General features: G+C 52.7%; 1 protein-coding gene across 18 annotated transcripts in view; it reads left to right on the top strand.

The window, feature by feature from the left end:
- CIT (citron rho-interacting serine/threonine kinase) overlaps positions 1-16,673 on the top strand; it is a 180,927-nt gene that overhangs the window by 76,740 nt on the left and 87,514 nt on the right. For 17 of the 18 annotated variants that reach the window (XM_051826609.3, XM_089323271.1, XM_089323270.1 and 14 more), the window contains 2 exons: positions 14,318-14,423; positions 15,347-15,490. In XM_051826609.3, the coding sequence (XP_051682569.3) occupies positions 14,318-14,423; positions 15,347-15,490 (250 nt within the window). Of the gene's footprint in view, positions 1-14,317; positions 14,424-14,518; positions 15,209-15,346; positions 15,491-16,673 lie in introns of those variants that run through there. The other variant, XM_089323276.1, reaches the window with a different exon arrangement.

The raw sequence follows: 16,673 nt of genomic DNA, 5'->3' as shown, positions 1-16,673 counted from the left end.
TTTTTGGGGAGTACCTGTCCAGTGCCTCTTTCCCTTTTTAACTGATGATAACCCAAGCCAAATCCCCAAGCTCTGACTGCCTGCGTGTTCTCTGAGCCTGTTTGCTTGAACTCTACAATAGTAGGGCAGTAACAAATGAGTGGTTGGAGGTTTAAATCTGGGTGTTCTTCCCTCCCCTGGCAGCATGGGGTGTATTTCTTTAGGTCTCCCCTGCTCCCTGCTAGATTGAGGGGCTGCCCCATTTAAGCACTCAGTGAATGTGGCAATGCATTTCTCCAGACCTTCAGCATAGATGCTGCCAGGGGTAAACCAGTTGTGCTTCTGTCTGTGTTATTTCCTCACATACTGGCCTGGGGCTTTTGGAGAGATTGGGGATCTTGGAGGAACAGTGGGATCTGGGTGAGACAGATTTGTGGGATGGCAGGGTGTGGAGGGGCTGTTTTGGGGGAGGAGGTTCTCTCCTTCGACTCGGGGCTTCCTCCTTTCCTCCTGAGGGGTGTGAGAACGTGGTGATGTAGCCAGCTGTGCAGACTCACTGGAGGAGTGGAGGCTGGGCGCCATCACTGCCTCCCCAGATTTTCAGAGGACCGGTGCTTGGTGCCTCTTCTTTGCTGTTATTGGGGCTTCTTTGCACGACAGTTTTCTCAAAGTGGGATGACAATGACACCTTTCTCATAGGGCTATTGGTGGGGGAGGGGGTTGTGAAGCACTTGGTCTAAAACCTGGCAAATGGAAAAGCCTCGATACACGTTCGCCATTAGTTATCTTGGTTATTGCTGATATGCTAGTCTGTATACATGTGGTGACCTTCTGTGTCTGCCAAGTAGCATGGGAAGGACTCAGGAGTAACTGGGGAGACAAAGTTGTGTCTGGCTCAAAACCCAGCTTCAGCCGGCGCCGCGGCTCAATAGGTTAATCCTCCGCCTGCGGCGCCGGCACCCTGGGTTCTAGTCCCAGTCGGGGCGCCGGAATCTGTCCCGGTTGCTCCTCTTCCTGTCCAGCTCTCTGCTATGGCCCGGGAGTGCAGTGGAGGATGGCCCAAGTGCTTGGGCCCTGCACCCCATGGGAGACCAGGAGAAGCACCTGGCTCCTGGCTTCGGATCAACACGGTGCGCTGGCCACACTGCGCCGGCCGCAGCGGCCATGGGGGGGTGAACCAATGGCAAAAGGAAGACCTTTCTCTCTGTCTCTCTCTCACTGTCCACTCTCTAAAAAAAAACAAAAAAAAACAAAAAAACAAAAAAAACACAGCTTCTAAGGCCCCAGAGTTTCCTTCTAAAGATGCTTATGCATCATCCTGGCCAACCACAGGGGTTGATGTGCAGCTGCCAAATACCTGTTGGCAGAGGTGGTCGCTGGGGAGGCATGAGGGGAGGACAGAAAGAGAAGGCCAGTCCCAGGCTGGGTATCTTCCCATCAAGTTGAGCAAGTCAAAGCAGATGGAGTGAAACAGCTCGGAGAACACGAGCAGACCCCTCTAGGGGAGAATATCCCAGTGTGGACTGGGCGCCGACTGCTGTGGGAGAGGAGAACACAGCAGAGTCTGATGGGGGACACGGAGCGGGCAGTGCTGGTTCAGGGTTCTTGCTGAGCTGCAGGATGATCAGCCATGGCACATCTGTCCAGTCCCTGAAGTTGACTGTGGTCTCTGTGTTGTTTTTTTTTTTTCCCCACAGGCAGAGTGGACAGTGAGAGAGAGAGACAGAGAGAAAGGTCTTCCTTTGCCGTTGGTTCACCCTCCAATGGCTGCCATGGCCAGCGCGCTGCAGCCGGCGCACTGCGCCTATCCGAAGGCAGGAGCCAGGTGCTTCTCCTGGTCTCCCATGGGGTGCAGGGCCCAAGCACTTGGGCCATCCTCCACTGCACTCCCTGGCCACAGCAGAGAGCTGGCCTGGAAGAGGGGCAACCGGGACAGAATCCGGTGCCCCGACCGGGACTAGAACCCGGTGTGCTGGCGCCGCAAGGCGGAGGATTAGCCTACTGAGCTGCGGCACCGGCACTGTGTTGGGTCTTAATCCTGCTGGTTTTCTTGGAACATAGAACATGGTAGGCCCTCAGTAAAGATGTGTGCTGAAACCGAGCTAATGAGTGCACCCATGGGAGGTAATGTTTGGGTTAGCTTTATTGGATTCGGATCAGTGGAGAGAATTTCCAGTCTGCAGAGTGACATGAACAGGTCACCCTTTTGGGGTCCCTGCTCTGCAGCAGACTCTGTTGCAAGATAAGCTCATTTGAACTGCCCAGGAGGAAGCCATCATTCTCTTTGAGAAACTGAGGCATGGAGGAGATTAAGCAACTTGGCCAAGGTCATGTAGCTCTGAGTGGCTCAGCTGGGGGGTGAACCCAGGCACTATAGATCTCTCAGCTGCTATGCTGTGCTGTGCTGCTAAGTATAAATGCCACAGGCAGGAGGAACTAGGACGTTCGTGTCCGGTGCTCAGGTTCATGCGCTTGTCACAAGGGGGGGCCGTTGTGGGGAGTGGTGAGCCGTGAGACTGGGACTGGCCAGGGTTAGAGCTGACAAGGAGGCCTAAGTGCTGGTTTTTGTTTTCAGTCTCTGCAAGTTTCTCAGGCAGTCTTGCCTGGTGCGTGCGTGTCCACACGTAAAGGCACGCAGCTGCCCTCTTCCCCCAGAGTCCTCCTGGGCCAGGGCGTGAGCTTGGCAAGGACAGGAAACTACGTGGGCCTCATTCTCCCCTGTTTCTTGACTGAGCATACACAAGCTGCTGAGTACGCATTTGGTGAAGGGACCCCAGTCATTTTTCTGGCTTCAACTCTGAATTTGTGGGTGACCCCGTGATCCACTTTTGTTCTGCTCTACCTTTTGCCATTCTGGTTGCTTCCTGTCCATCCTGGGATGGCTTGTTCCAGTGGAAGACGGCCTGAACTCTCCTCTTAATTGAAGTGCTTTGGGTGATTGGAGGATCTTCCCTTAAAAATTGTTTGCCTTCCCACATCCAGCCAAAGCCTCGTTGTCATTGTGTCTGCTACCCAGAGCCCTATCGCAAAGAGTCTCATCTGTGATTCAATTTTCTAAGTAGCAACAAAACCAGGATCTTTTCTGGCCCCCGAAGGCGTGCATCTGCTGTATTGCCCAAATGGGGTGAAGACCCTCCGCGGCTCCTGCCCATGGTGACTGCCCTCCGTGCTCTGTGTTCTCTCTGCTCCAGCCGTCCCCTGGATCAGAAGTCTAGCATTCGCCTTTGTGTGTTGTGTGTTCTTCGCTCCTCTCGCTCATCCTTCTTTCTCTTCGGCACGTCTTGTTCTCCTGCTCGCCTTAGTCTGTGCTCTATTTAGACTGTGTGAGCCTGCCTTGCAGCCCTGGCAGGGCCGTTCTGCCGCCTTCTCATTTGTCTGAAAGGTACCTTTAGGAAATCTAATCCAAATGGTCCCAGCCCAGCCCTGAAGACGAGGCTCCCAAAGATCTGGCAAGTGCGTTTTGTGCTGGCCTACACATCTCATTTGCATGGTTGCCTCGGATCCCGTAAGAAGGCAGCCATTGACGGAGCGCTGCTGCGTGTTCTGAGCTCCGCGCCAGTTTGGCAACCCTTGCTTTGCGTCAGTGGGTTTCTCTGAGTTCTTTCTGCTTCCCTTGCCTTTCACCTCCTGACCTCTGACAGACTTCCTGAAAGAATGGCCTGCACTCACCGCCACTTTCTCCTCCCTTACTGCGCCATGCAAACCACCATCTCCAAAGCCACCTGTTAACACCAGCAGCCATCACATCCAGTGGCTTTCGCCTGGCCATGGAGTACCATCGATCCCCGCATTTCTTCTGTAAAACCTCCTGTGTCGCTCTCTTCCACGTTGTGAGCAGTTGGCTTCCCTCCCTCTCCCTTCGGCTGCCATTCTCATTCCTGTGAATGTAGCGCCGTTGAGGAGAGCGTGTGGTCTCCCTTCCACCCATCTATTCCCCAAATGCCCACAACAGCCAGCTGTGGGCCAGGCCAAAATCAGGAGTGGGAAGCTCCATCAGGGTCTCCCACGTGGGTGGCAGGGACCCAATTACTTGAGACGTCATCTGATGTCTCCCAGGGTCTGCATTAGCAGGAAGCTGGAGCCAGGAGCTGGAGCCAGGTGTCAAATCCAGATTCTCTGATATGGGGTGCAGGCATCTTCACCACTAGGCTGAACCCTCACTCCTTCTGTTCCTTGACCTTAACTTTGACTTCTCCATGGCTTCCTCCCCTTGTGCTCCATCGTCACTCGTCTATTTTACTGATTTCTTACCCTTCATCCTCTGTTACCTCTTAACATATGCAGACCTACTTACTCCGTCATAAGCCACTGGGTGCTAGTTTTGCCGCCTTCATTGAAGAAACTACTGTTTGGCCTACCCTTTAAGGCAAGAAAAAAAGCATCCTCAGCTCTTTTGTGCCTCCGTCTTGCATCCCATCAGCTGCCAGATGCTCCAAGTTGTGCCTCTGGGATGACCCTTGCGTGCATGCCCATCTTGCTGTCCTTACCAGCACTCCTCAGGGACTTTTGCCTGGACCCTTGCAGTAGCCTCCTAATCAGTTCCTCTGCCTCTGGGTTTTCCTGGCTGTGCTACATCTTCCACGGAGAGTGGAATTCTTCCAAAGCATAGGTTGGATGACGTAATTCACTTACCGAGACCTTCAGCAGCACTCTGATGTGGACAGAATTAATGGCTGCTCCTGAACTTGGTATTCGAGTCTGCTATGCCAAGACCCCTGCCCCCCTTTTCAGGCATACCTCCTCCTTGCCCCTGTGACTGGCCAACCTATTCATGGCTCATTGAGTCCAGGCCCATGTCTTCCTCCTTTTGCCCGAAACAGCGTCTTGTTCTGCCAGTGAATGTTTGTGGGGTTGAATTAGATCAAAGTAGCCAGGGACTATGTCAGTTCCTCCTTGAACCGTTTACCCAACCACTAGTGGCAGCTGTCACCTACTAGCACTGCCTGTGTGCCCTCAACTATACTGCATGCTTCACACGCATCATTATCTCTCTAAATGCTGGTGGTTTGACCATCACTCCGTGGGGTAGCTGGTATTATCCCTGGTGCACAGATGAGGGTGCTGAGGCTCCGCAAGGTTCAGTTAGCCCGGATCTAAGACTTGGACCCATATCTGGTTGCCTGCAGACCACTGTACGTCCTACCCTGTCTCTAACAGTTATGACTCCTTGGCTGGATTGTAGGACCCAGGGATTTGTTAAGCAATGAAGGCAAAAGAGCTGGCTTCCCTGAGAATTCACCCTGCCCCAGGTGCTGTTTTAAATGCTTGACAAGCGGGCTCATCTGGTCCTAGCAGCACCGCCCCATTTTGCAGATATGGAGACTGATGATCATGAAGCTAGGGTGACTCCTTGTGTTCATGCAGCTCCTCTGTGGCAGGGGGGTGCCAGCTTTCCCAACTTTCAGCTTCAGAGCTGATAACATTCTTAATTTTGGGGGACAAACTATAAAAGTTCAGGCTTTGGAATCCAGCGGACACGCGTTCACCCCTGGGTGCCAGTGCTTGCTAGCGTGTGGACGAGCCATTGAGCGGCTCACAGCCCCGACGCCCTCGTCTGTACAGTCAGTGTCTGTCAGATAAGCTTACTGTGGGGACGTGCAGAGCACTTAGTGTCAGGATGCACAGTGAGCATGCGTTTCATATTGGTTGTTGATATATAGCTGTGAAGATGGGACAGGATGCTTTTGGCTCTCCTTCTCTCCCTGCTTCCGCTTTATAAAGACATCTTGCTGGTTTCTGCCCATTGAGAGAATCTGGCTCCACGTGGGGTGCCTGACAGATGTCCTAATATCACCATCCAATTTTTAAACTCTGACTGTGAGTCCACGATGTGTTGGTTAAACCTGTGCTTTGCCTAAGACACTCTCGAGGCTTCTGGTGGGTTCTGGTTCCAGTGGAAAGAGAGCATGGTGCCCAGCCTAGATGTCACGCACCCCTAGCCACCTTCAAGTGCTTGAGCCTCCCTGGATGGGAGAATGCGTGTGTCATCGTGACGTTGCTGTCCCACACCAACGCTGGCCATCTCTGGAGCGGGGGCCAGAAAGCTCTTTTGTGCCAGCACTGACGTAATGCACTTTTCACTCGGATTTGTTTGTCCCACTGTGACCTTTCAACTGCAGCTGCCTGGGGCACAGAAGTACTGCCACACCATCCACGCATCCATTCATTCATTCATTCACTCAACAAAAACGTCATTTCAGGCCTTATGGTCTTCCCTGGGCAAGATAGACGAGGGCCCTGTCCTAAAGCCGCAGGGGAAACCAAAGTAAATGAGAACACATGGGAGGTAATTTCAGATGCGGTCGGGGCTCCGAAGAAATTGGAGCTGCGATGGGGCTGACCAGAGGTGGCCACTTGACATTGGGTGTCTAGGGACGGCCTTCCTGAGCTGAGCACTGAGTTTTTGTTTAAGGGGAAGAATCACTTCCTGAGGTGACACCCTGAACATCTATAGGGTCCAGGTACTATTCTGGAAGCTGAGAGACAGCAGGGACTACCAGGGAGACACAAGTCCCTGAGCTTCATGGAGCTTGCATTCTGGTGGGGGTCATGCAGGCATGCATTTGCTCATTCACGTATCTGAGAGCCTGCCACGTACCAAGCACTTTCTAGGCACTGGGGACATAACAGACAACACAAAGAGGCTGGAATCCCTGCCTACACAGAGAGCATTCTACCCACACGACAATGACAAATGTAGAGAATATTCCAGGCAAAGACCTTGAAGCCAGACATAGCCTGTCCAGTGCACAGAAGGCACACTGGGACAACTGGGACTTGGGAATGCATGGGCAACATGGTCCAATTTGAGCTTGACCTCATGGTTTGCACTTGGCTCCAATTGCACTGAGCAGGAAAGCTTTGCAGGATTTTCAGTAGGGACATGGACGATCTGGTTCTCGTGTGAAGGCCCCTCTGTTGTGAAGGGAGGATCGCAGAGGGGTGGTTGGATCCAGGGAGGTAAGTTGGCTTGTTGCTGTATGCCAGCGAGAGGTAGAAACATGTCCCTGAAGTTAACCTAGAAAGCTTGGCATTGGTGTGGAGGTGGCAATTGGATTAAAAATAATGTGAGTAGTTCTGCTTTTATTAACAGCATGTTTTTGATAAATGACTTTTGAGCTACGTATTGATCATTCCAGAACAAGTGCTCTGAGTTAACTGGAGACCACTGCTGCTTGTGCCAGTGTGTGTGTGTATGTGTGCGTGTGTGTGTGTGCGCGTGTGTGTGCCAGTAGTGTGTTAGCTAGGTGGACTATGCAGCTCTTCAGGGGGAGCAGAGTGTTTGATATTTGCAAGTGCTCCTGATGGACACCACTGTGTATTTTAAAATGGGCTTATAAGGTTGGATCACAAATTTCATAATGTTCAATCTTAAAAGCCAATGTATTTTTGGAAACAGAATGCTGATGCATTTTTCTTTCTTTCTTTTTTTTTTTTTTTTTGCACCATATTACATCTTCAGTTGCCTATATTTTTAGTGCTGTTGGCCACAATTAATGTGGGGCCCTCAGCTGAGCTAATTTTGCTTTCCTCTGACTTAGCCTCAAGTACTCATTCTTGGTTATGTCAGGAAGGTGTGTGACTTGTGATCCATGCGCTCTGTGATTTGGTGACGTAGTTTGCAGGTGGAGGGTCCTCTTCCTTGGAGAATAGATGAATGATGCGATCCTCAAGCGTGAGCTCAGCTGTCCCAGTGGTGATGAGCACCCAGAACATATACTTGGCTTCTGTTCTCTTTTGATAAGAAACATTTTGTTAACAGCTTTATTAAGGATTTTAGGGGGAGTTATGTGGATTGTTGATAGGCGTGTCATTGGGGAAGCTGCATTTTTATTATTTTTCCTTAAGTGTTGTAGTTATGTGGAGAGCAAATCTTAGGTTGCATCTAATGTATTTTAAGGGAACAGGTATCCCCTTCTGCAGCGGTAGTAGCCGATCTGCCCTTCCTCACGGCCCATGCACCATTGTCTCTATTAACACTCTTTGGGCCTTGATAATTATAAATCAGATGTGTATATTGGGAAGAGATGTTGATTTCAGAGTAAGTTTTTCTAGAAAATAGAAGCTGGAGAAAAAAAAAAAGGAGAACCCAAACTTGGCTTTGTGCTGGCAGCGACAGCACTGCTGCGTGTGGGCGGGCGGCTGCATGCACCCGCTGCTCGGAAGTGCTCTTCCTCTCCATGGGGATAACTGGCTGAGGCGCTGCCACGGGGCCAGGAGGAGGAGGCAAGCCGTGTGTGGGCAGCCTGCTTGTTCTTTTATTAGCATCCTCACTGTGCTGCACCTCGACCAGCCCAGAGCACGCACAGGTCCCCTCCGTGCACCGCCAGCCGCAGAGGGGTGGGGGGCCAGGTGCTCTTGTGTGTGAGTTGAGCTGTTCCTGGGGGCTGTGGAGCCACCGGGCACGTGGATGTCCTTGGGTCACTGGCTGTCTTGGCCTCAGGCTTTGCAGTGAGCACGAGCAGTCGCGGATAAGAGGGCGCCTTCTCCCGTGTGACCCATTCTCCCTTTCCCCCGTGACCTTGCCCCATCTCGGCCTCTGCAGCACTGCTCTGCGGTTTGTCCAGTGCCATCCAGCCAAGAAGGAGCAGAGCTGAGGTCTGAATTTTGGACCGTTGATTGCAGAACCTCAGATCTGAATCCCCAGCTCTGCTGCCCTGCTCCCCACGGCCCCCCCAAGTCATCCTGGTGTGGCAGGAGAAGGCCAAGGCTGTAAGGTCAGCCCTTCCTTGGCCCTGGTGCTGAGGGGGTCGTAACACCCATCTCACAGGATGGTTGGGGGATTTAGCGAGGTGGCACATGAAGTGCCAAGCCCAGTGCCTGGCACGTGGGAAGTGGACACTGTTACCGACGACAGAGGCAGTGGCCCAGCTCGCTCTCGTAGAGTGCTACTTCCTCGAGGACAGGGATGTAGCTTCCCTTACTCTGCAGCTTCTACAGGAGGGGTTCCCAGCCTGCACTGTCGACATCCAGGGCTGGGTAATTCTCACTGTGGGATCTGTCCTGTGACGCGTCCGGTGTTGAGCAGCATCTCTGGCCTCTGCCTACTAGATGTTAATAGCACTCCCACCCTCACTCATGAAATCCAAATGAGCCTTTACACAGCGCCAAAGACCACTGGTGGACTGGGCGAAACAGCCCCTGGTTGAGAACCACTGATCTACGTGCACCTCTCATGGGATCTCGGGACTTTTTTATGTTCTTACATGTATTCTCTCAGCACACACACTCACATGAGATGGTTAAAACAAAAATTATGGTTAATGTTTGAGAATTTTGAGAGCAAAGGCCCATTCTGGAAGGGTCCTCAGTTAGCAGAGTCTGTCTCCCTCCAGGGTCAATGGAGCTTCATCACTGGATAGTTTCCTTATTGTAATTCTGCATCTCATTGCCCCTAGCTTTGGAGTTGCAACCGGTTCCAGGAGTTTTTAAAAACATGTTGCTGAAAGCAACACTAGTATCAGCTTTTAAATAATACCATGCCTTAAAGCAACAATAGTATCAGTTCTTAAAAATACCATGCCTTAAAGCAACACTAGTATCAGCTCTTTAAATAACACCATGCCTGATGAAGTGGCGCTTTTAAAGATGATTTTAGACCAGCGGAGTTGCTGCCTGAAGCGCCTAGGGCTGTATTTGGTCATAGGCTGCTGGCTTGGAGGCCAGCCTTGGATTGAAGCTCTCAAGCAGCGATTGACACTGTGGTCAGTCCCAGAGTAATGTAATTATCGGCAATAATTTGCCATTGCTTTCAAAGTCAGAAGGAGGGCTAATGAAAGTCCTAGCCGAGAAACGGATTGTGGGCCGGCGCCGTGGCTCACTAGGCTAATCCTCCGCCTTGTGGCGCCGGCACACCGGGTTCTAGTCCCGGTCGGGGCGCCGGATTCTGTCCCGGTTGCCCCTCTTCCAGGCCAGCTCTCTGCTGTGGCCAGGGGGTGCAGTGGAGGATGGCCCACGTGCTTGGGCCCTGCACCCCATGGGAAACCAGGAGAAGTACCTGGCTCCTGCCATCGGATCAGCGCGGTGTGCCGGCCGCGGCGGCCATTGGAGGGTGAACCAATGGCAAAGGAAGACCTGACCTTTCTCTCTGTCTCTCTCTCTCTCACTGTCCACTCTGCCTGTCAAAAAAAAAAAAAAAAAAAGAGAGAGAGAAACGGATTGTGAGGATACTCCAGCGTATCTATCGAAGGTGTGCGTGGCTCTACTTCCTTTGGAAATGCACACCAAGAGCAAACCACTGGGGCTGGGAATCGACTTACCCTAAGTGTCTCTATGAAAAAGAAGTAGAATGTAAGTATTTTAAGTTGAACCAAATGCGTCTAGTGTATTTCTTGTATCGGAATTCATGGAAGTTGTCTATTTTAATTGACTTTAGTAGAATACAATTTAATCATTCTCTGACACCTGTGTCTTATCTTGAACTTCTTACCCTGCCGTGATTATTTTCAAAATTGGCTTCCCACTCAGAGTGACCAAAAGGCACCGGGATGAGAAGGCCTGGCCCAAATGCCACGTGGAGCCGAATGCTTACACTAGTCCTCCTGTGAATTTTTTGTTTTAAGGGAAGATGAGTTTTCATATTTCTTTTTAAAAAGTTATTATTTGAAAGGCAGGGTTACAGAGATAGGAGAGACCGAGATCTTCTGTCTGCTGGTTCATTCCCCACATGGCCAAGATGACTGAGGCAGGGCCAAGCTGAAGCCAGGAGCCCTAAACTCCATCCGGGTCTCCTACATGGGTGGCAGGAGCCCAAGTCCTCAGGCTAACTTGCACTGCTTTCCCAGGCATGTTAACAGGGAATTGGATTGGAAGTGGAGCAGCAGGGACTTGAACCAGCCCTCTGACATGGAATGTCAGGTGTTGCAGGTGGCGGCTTCACCTGCTGTGCCACCACGCCCGCCCCACCCTATGAGTTTGAAAAGCCTAACCCTAAGTGGCAGGCACTTCAGACCTTAGTCCTGTCTACACATGAGAGGTAGTGGGCCTGGTGGACCCTGCACATCCGTGTTTGTGAAAAGCTCTCCGGGCGATTGTGCCGCGCAGCCTGGCCGGGGTCTGGAGGTCACAGAACACGGCCATGGGCCTTCCCCCGTCTCCTGGCCTCATCCTGCAAGAAGGAATTGCTGCTACAAGCCAAGGCTGGTCGCTGTTTGCTTTCCTACTGTAGCTTTTTTTTTTTTTTTTGTTAATGTGACTTTTATTTATCCGAGAAAGAATAATTTCTTTAGCGTCTTTATCCTGGACTGCTCTTACGTGTTGTACTTAGATCATGTAAACAGCGGGGGGAAGGAGTTGGCCCCGGTGGGGGTGGGGGTGGGGCACACAGCGCCTGTATCCTGGGCTCCGCGACGAGTGACCTAGAAGTGCGTTTTGTGAATCGGCAATCTGCGCTGCTCCCACAGCAGCACGTTCCAAACGTGAAGCACCTCTGCAGCCTGCCCACCACGTGTCGGGAAGCCTCCCGAGCTGCGACTCCCCTCCCGCCCCCACCCTTGCGCATGACACGGCTGTGTGCCCCTTCTCCTAAAAGGGTGCCCGTCTGTGCCTAGGCCACACAGAGCTGTGGCCCGTGCTGTCGTCTGCCATGCATATCATGCGTGTGACTGTGCGATGCGCAGCTGGCTCTGGAGTCTGACTTGGCCCTGCCTCCTTGTGGGGAGTGGGCCTCGCTCTGCAGCCCACCTGCCAGAGCACCTTCGGTAACAGAGGGTGTGGCGAAGGAAAGCCCAGGCGGTGCCCAGCAACCATCTCACCTCGTACAGAGAAGAGTGCCTGTGTGCGTGTGCGCCCATGTGTATGTGGGGTCGTGGGTGTGTGCATGGGTGCCTATGCCCGTGTGCATATGGGTATGTGCGGGAGCGTGGGTGCGTGCACAATCCCGGGCGTGGGTGTGTGTGCGTGGGTGTGTGTGTGTGTTGAATACATTTAGGCAGAAAACAGGCTGGTGAGAGGTGTAGAACTTGGTTAACATTTCTAGGCAAACATGAAATTTTTCCAAAAAGTTAATTTCTGGATGCTGATCCCCGCTGCCCCTCTCTGCAAATAATCAACATTGGTCTGCACCTGACTAGCAGCACAGAGCCTGCTCAGCCCCGAGTTCTCCCATTTTAGGCAACCGTTTCAGGCCTGTGAGGCGTGTGCTTTCTGTGAGCTTGCCTGGGCGATCATGATGAAAATGACAAGGATCATAGTAACAGGTGATGTGTGTGAGCCTTCGCAGAGTGCCAGGCGCTGTGCTCAGGGCTTTGCTGCCTTGTCCCCTTTAGTCCCCACAAGCAAGCAGGTGGAGGATTACCCCTATTGTCTAGATGAGGAGGTGGAGGTTCAGAGAGGTCACAGCTGGTGCTTGGCAGGGTCAGGTCTGGAGCAGGACGGTGCGCCTCTGCGTGTTGACTCACCTAGCTGTGCTGTGTATGAGTGTAGAGGGCCAGCACCATCCTGCCCACCCTTATCATGGGGCCAGGTGCTGCCCAGGAGGGATGCTTTGCAATGCTGCAGAGAGCTGACCTCTTTTAGCCAAGGAACTCTTTAAGGCAGGCTGGTCGTGGACAGCCAGCTCCTGCAACCCTGGGAGCAAGATGATAGACAGGACTGTGGGGCTGCGAGGGCCTGGTCCCTGCATGTGTAAGAATGCTTGCGGCTGTCAGCTGGCCCTGCCCTTCACCTGTCCCAGTGTTTGTACCCAGAGTACCAACCAGAGAGGCACACCACTTGGTGGACAACTTACTTTCTTCCTCTTTTTTAAAACTTCTGTGTATTTATTTGAAAGGCAGGGGTCGGGAGAGGAGATTCCATCTGCTGGTTCATTTTCTTTCTTTTTTTTTTAAAATTAATTAATTAATTAATTAATTAATTTTTGACAGGCAGAGTTGACAGTGAGAGAGACAGACAGAGAGAAAGGTCTTCCTTTGCCATTGGTTCACCCCTCAATGGCCGCCACGGCCGGCACACCACACTGATCCGAAGCCAGGAGCCAGGTGCTTCCCCTGGTCTCCCATGCGGGTGCAGGGCCCCACCACTTGGGCCATCCTCCACTGCACTCCCGGGCCACAGCAGAGAGCTGGCCTGGAAGAGGAGTGACCAGGACAGAATCTGGTGCCCCGACTGGGACTAGAACCCGCAGAGCCGGCGCTGCAGGCGGAGGATTAGCCTATTGAGCCGCGGCGCCGGCCTGGTTCATTTTCTAAATGGCTGCAAAGCTGGGGCTAGGCCAGGCTGAAGCCTGGAGCCAGTATCTCCATCCTAGTCTCCCATGTGGGTGGCAAGAGCCCAAGTACTTGGACCATCACTGGACCATTATTTGTTGCTCCCTGGCCTCATCAGCAGGGAGCTGGATCAGAAGTGGAACATCTGGAGCTCACACTTGAGTGGTGCGATGCCAGTGTGGCAAGTGGCAGCTTACTGCATTACTCCACAGTGCCTGCTGCACCATCATCCCCCCCCATCCAGTGCTTCCCCAGCCACATTAGCAGGGAGCTGGATTGGAAGTGGAGCAGTGGGGACTCGAACCTGCTGTGCCACAGCACCGCCCCCTGCATTACTATTTTCATCAAGTAAGCTGAATCAAACCGGCTGGTAAACACTACTTTGACTAGGGCAGCATCAGCAATCGTTGCATCCAGCTGTGTTAGTTCTGGCCTGCCTCAGGGCCTTTGCATTTGCTCTCCTTTCTTTCTGAAACTTGTTTCCTTCCAGCACTTTGTTGGCCAACACCTGATCCTTAATATCACAGGTCAAATAGCCCCTCCTCCAGGAAGACTTCCTTGGTCACCCTTGCTTAAAACAAGCCCAGCCCCATTTCCTCTATGGTATCACGTTATCCTGTTTTCTCACAGAAGTTACCGTCGCCTGTAACCTTCTTGTTTATGTGTCTGCCGACGCTTTCTGTCTGCTTTCCATAGATGGTCAGCACAAAGAGGGCAGGGGGATGTGTTCTCTTTTGTTCACTGTTACGTGCCAGTGCCCAGAACAGTTTCTGGAACAGAAGAGGTGCACTGTACATACGTGGTGAGTGAGTGAGTGAGTGAGTGGAGGCGTGCGTTTCACGATCACACTCTCCCGTGTGGGAGGTGCTTTATTATCATCCCAGCTTATGGATGTGCAAACTGAGGCTCAGAGAGGCTGTCGGTGGCAACTGAAGTTACACCAGGTCCACCTGTTTCCGGAGTTCGCGCTTCCTTCTGCCTGCCCGCCTGCCTTGTGGCTCTAGTGCCATTAGAAGCTGCTCCAGTTGCGGAATGCTGGCAGGGCCGTGGTCTCCACTGCAGCATCTGATGGCCTTCGGTGGCATCTCGGGCCCACCTGCCAGCCGTCTTGACCCCGGTTTTCCTCTGCCTAGGTCTGTCGTGTCGAGTCTGGACTCCCCTGCCAAGACTAGCTCGATGGAAAAGAAACTTCTCATCAAAAGCAAAGAGCTGCAGGACTCTCAGGACAAGTGTCACAAGGTATTTATTGCCTCAGCCGGCCTCCCTCCTTGCTCCAGGATCCTCCCGTCCATCTATGCCAAGGGAGCCGCCCGGGGCTGCAGCTGGCACTGAGCCACCTGATCCGTAGAGAGCGAGGCGCTCCCTGCCTCGCCGAAGTCGCGCCTCCAGCAGCTCCGAGGGAGATGCACTTGGGCCTTGACGTTGCTGTAAATCCTTTAAATCTTAACCTGAGGAGGGCCTGGATTTAACGCGGCCCCGTTTCTCAGCGTGAGCCAGCCAGATGTGTGCTCCTTCCGGCAGGTGGCTGGGCCCTCTTCTGTGGCTGAGACGCACCCCATCTGCACTGAGTGATGCGAAGTCTGTCTTCGTAGTCTCTTAGCACTCCTGCACTGTCACTGCGGCCACTGTGTTGGTTATGCTCAGCGCCTCCTGACGCTCACTGCTCCTGCTGCAGGCAGCTCTTTGGAGACTGATAGCAGTCACTGCTTGCCTGGGACTCCTAAGAGGGCAGACGCACCAATAACTCCTTGCCCTGTCCTGGATTTGTCCTCTAGATCTTTGCAAGGAGATGGGGGGGAACCAAGATGGATTTGGGATAAAGTTAAAGTGACGTCTGCAAAACCAAAATCCACACCAAACCAAACCAAAACACACACACAGGTGACAAAAGATGATTGTGACTTCCTTGCTAACTGGGTTAGAGAAGTGATCGAGTGTGAAGCGAGACTTGGATGAGAGGAGTGACTTAGCACTCGGTGACTGTCCTTACGAAGAACTGCGCGCTCCTGGGCGAAGAAGCAATGGTATTGCACACATCCCAGCTTCTGGCAACTTAGCGATAGCCCGGGCCACCACGTGGCTTCGGAGGCTGCTACTTGCGATTTGATTGCTCCCGGCGAGCCTCCGCGGGCCCTTTTAACCTGTCGATGTGTTTGTTGCAGATGGAGCAGGAAATGACCCGGTTACATCGGAGAGTGTCAGAGGTGGAGGCTGTGCTTAGTCAGAAGGAGGTGGAGCTGAAGGCCTCTGAGACTCAGAGATCCCTCCTGGAGCAGGACCTTGCTACCTACATCACAGAATGCAGTGTGAGCCTCCCCCGAAGCCCCCTTCCCTTGGAGGTGGCACTTCCTGTTGTGTGTGTCTCATCCTGTTCCATGACGGCTCCATGAGGCACATCACAGCCGACGGCAGAGCGTAGAGAGAGGAAGCGTAGGGAAGCAAGACCCGTGGCTCGCGGAGCAGCGAGAGCCAGGCACCAGGTCCCGGGACGTGAGGCCGAGCCGTTCCCAGCAGGAAGCCCGGGCAGAGCGCAGGCCGTGTGGAGCCTGAGATGGGAGTCAGTGGCCGTGGCAGCAAGTGGCCCCGGTCACCACGCCTCCCATCCCAGCCTCCCTGCACTACACCATGTGCACCGCGATCAGCCTTAGGATCCACACTGCCAGACACACGCAAGAAAACCTACTTCTAATGACTTTTCCAGCCCCTAGAAGCAGTGCAGGGACACGAAGGCCCTCTGTCATTATTTACCATGTGATTTTGTTTTTCCTTTGCTCACAAGAGTAGACTGTCTTCTCCATTGTCTTGTTAACTTCTCCATTCAGGTGTTTTCCTAATGTGCCCAGTTAAACAGTCTCAAGAAGTTGAATCACACGTTTTCCAAGTTTTTTTTTTTTGTTGTTGTTGTTTTTTCACAAGGGAGAGGAAATCTATAGAACGTGGCTGATTAAGAATAACTGCTATGTTTCCCTTGCAGACTTGGCTGCCTGGCAGTGGTGGGTGAAGCTATTCAGCTCTGTATCTCAGATACATATTTCAGTCCCGTGGAAGCGTTGAGGGAAGCTGACGGATGAAAAGTGTCCAGGAAAAATAAGCCGGGGGGTGGGGGTGGGAATAGATGACTTGGAGTCCTCCATGACAACTGGGCTGGATGAAGTCATAGCTGCTTCGTAAGAGGCGAGGCGTCTTAGGCTCGCGAGCCCTCAGATCGCTGATACTGCGAGAAAAGGCTGTCGAAGCCATCCCGGCTGGTTGTAACAGCTGAGGGATCTTGTTGGTGTTCAGTCCTGAGCGTTCAAGTAAGTATCTGCTAGGACACCGCTAGGGCAGGTGGTAGGAGGCAGGCAGGCGCAGGTTCAGGCTGGGTCCCTTCAGGCACGTGATGTTTCTTGAACCAAAAGCTTTTACAGGACGGAAGCTGGAATTGGCACCCACCGGGGAGCTATCAACTTTGACCCATCCCCCGAGACCCTGCTGGTGTGTGCGGAGCAG

The sequence above is a fragment of the Oryctolagus cuniculus genome, chromosome 21 (genome assembly GCF_051225735.1).
Source record: "Oryctolagus cuniculus isolate XC-2025 breed Fujian yellow rabbit chromosome 21, ASM5122573v1, whole genome shotgun sequence".
Classification (NCBI taxonomy): domain Eukaryota; kingdom Metazoa; phylum Chordata; class Mammalia; order Lagomorpha; family Leporidae; genus Oryctolagus; species Oryctolagus cuniculus.
The sequence above is the reverse complement of the archived record's forward strand: the minus strand, read 5'-3'. Positions and strand labels throughout refer to the sequence as shown.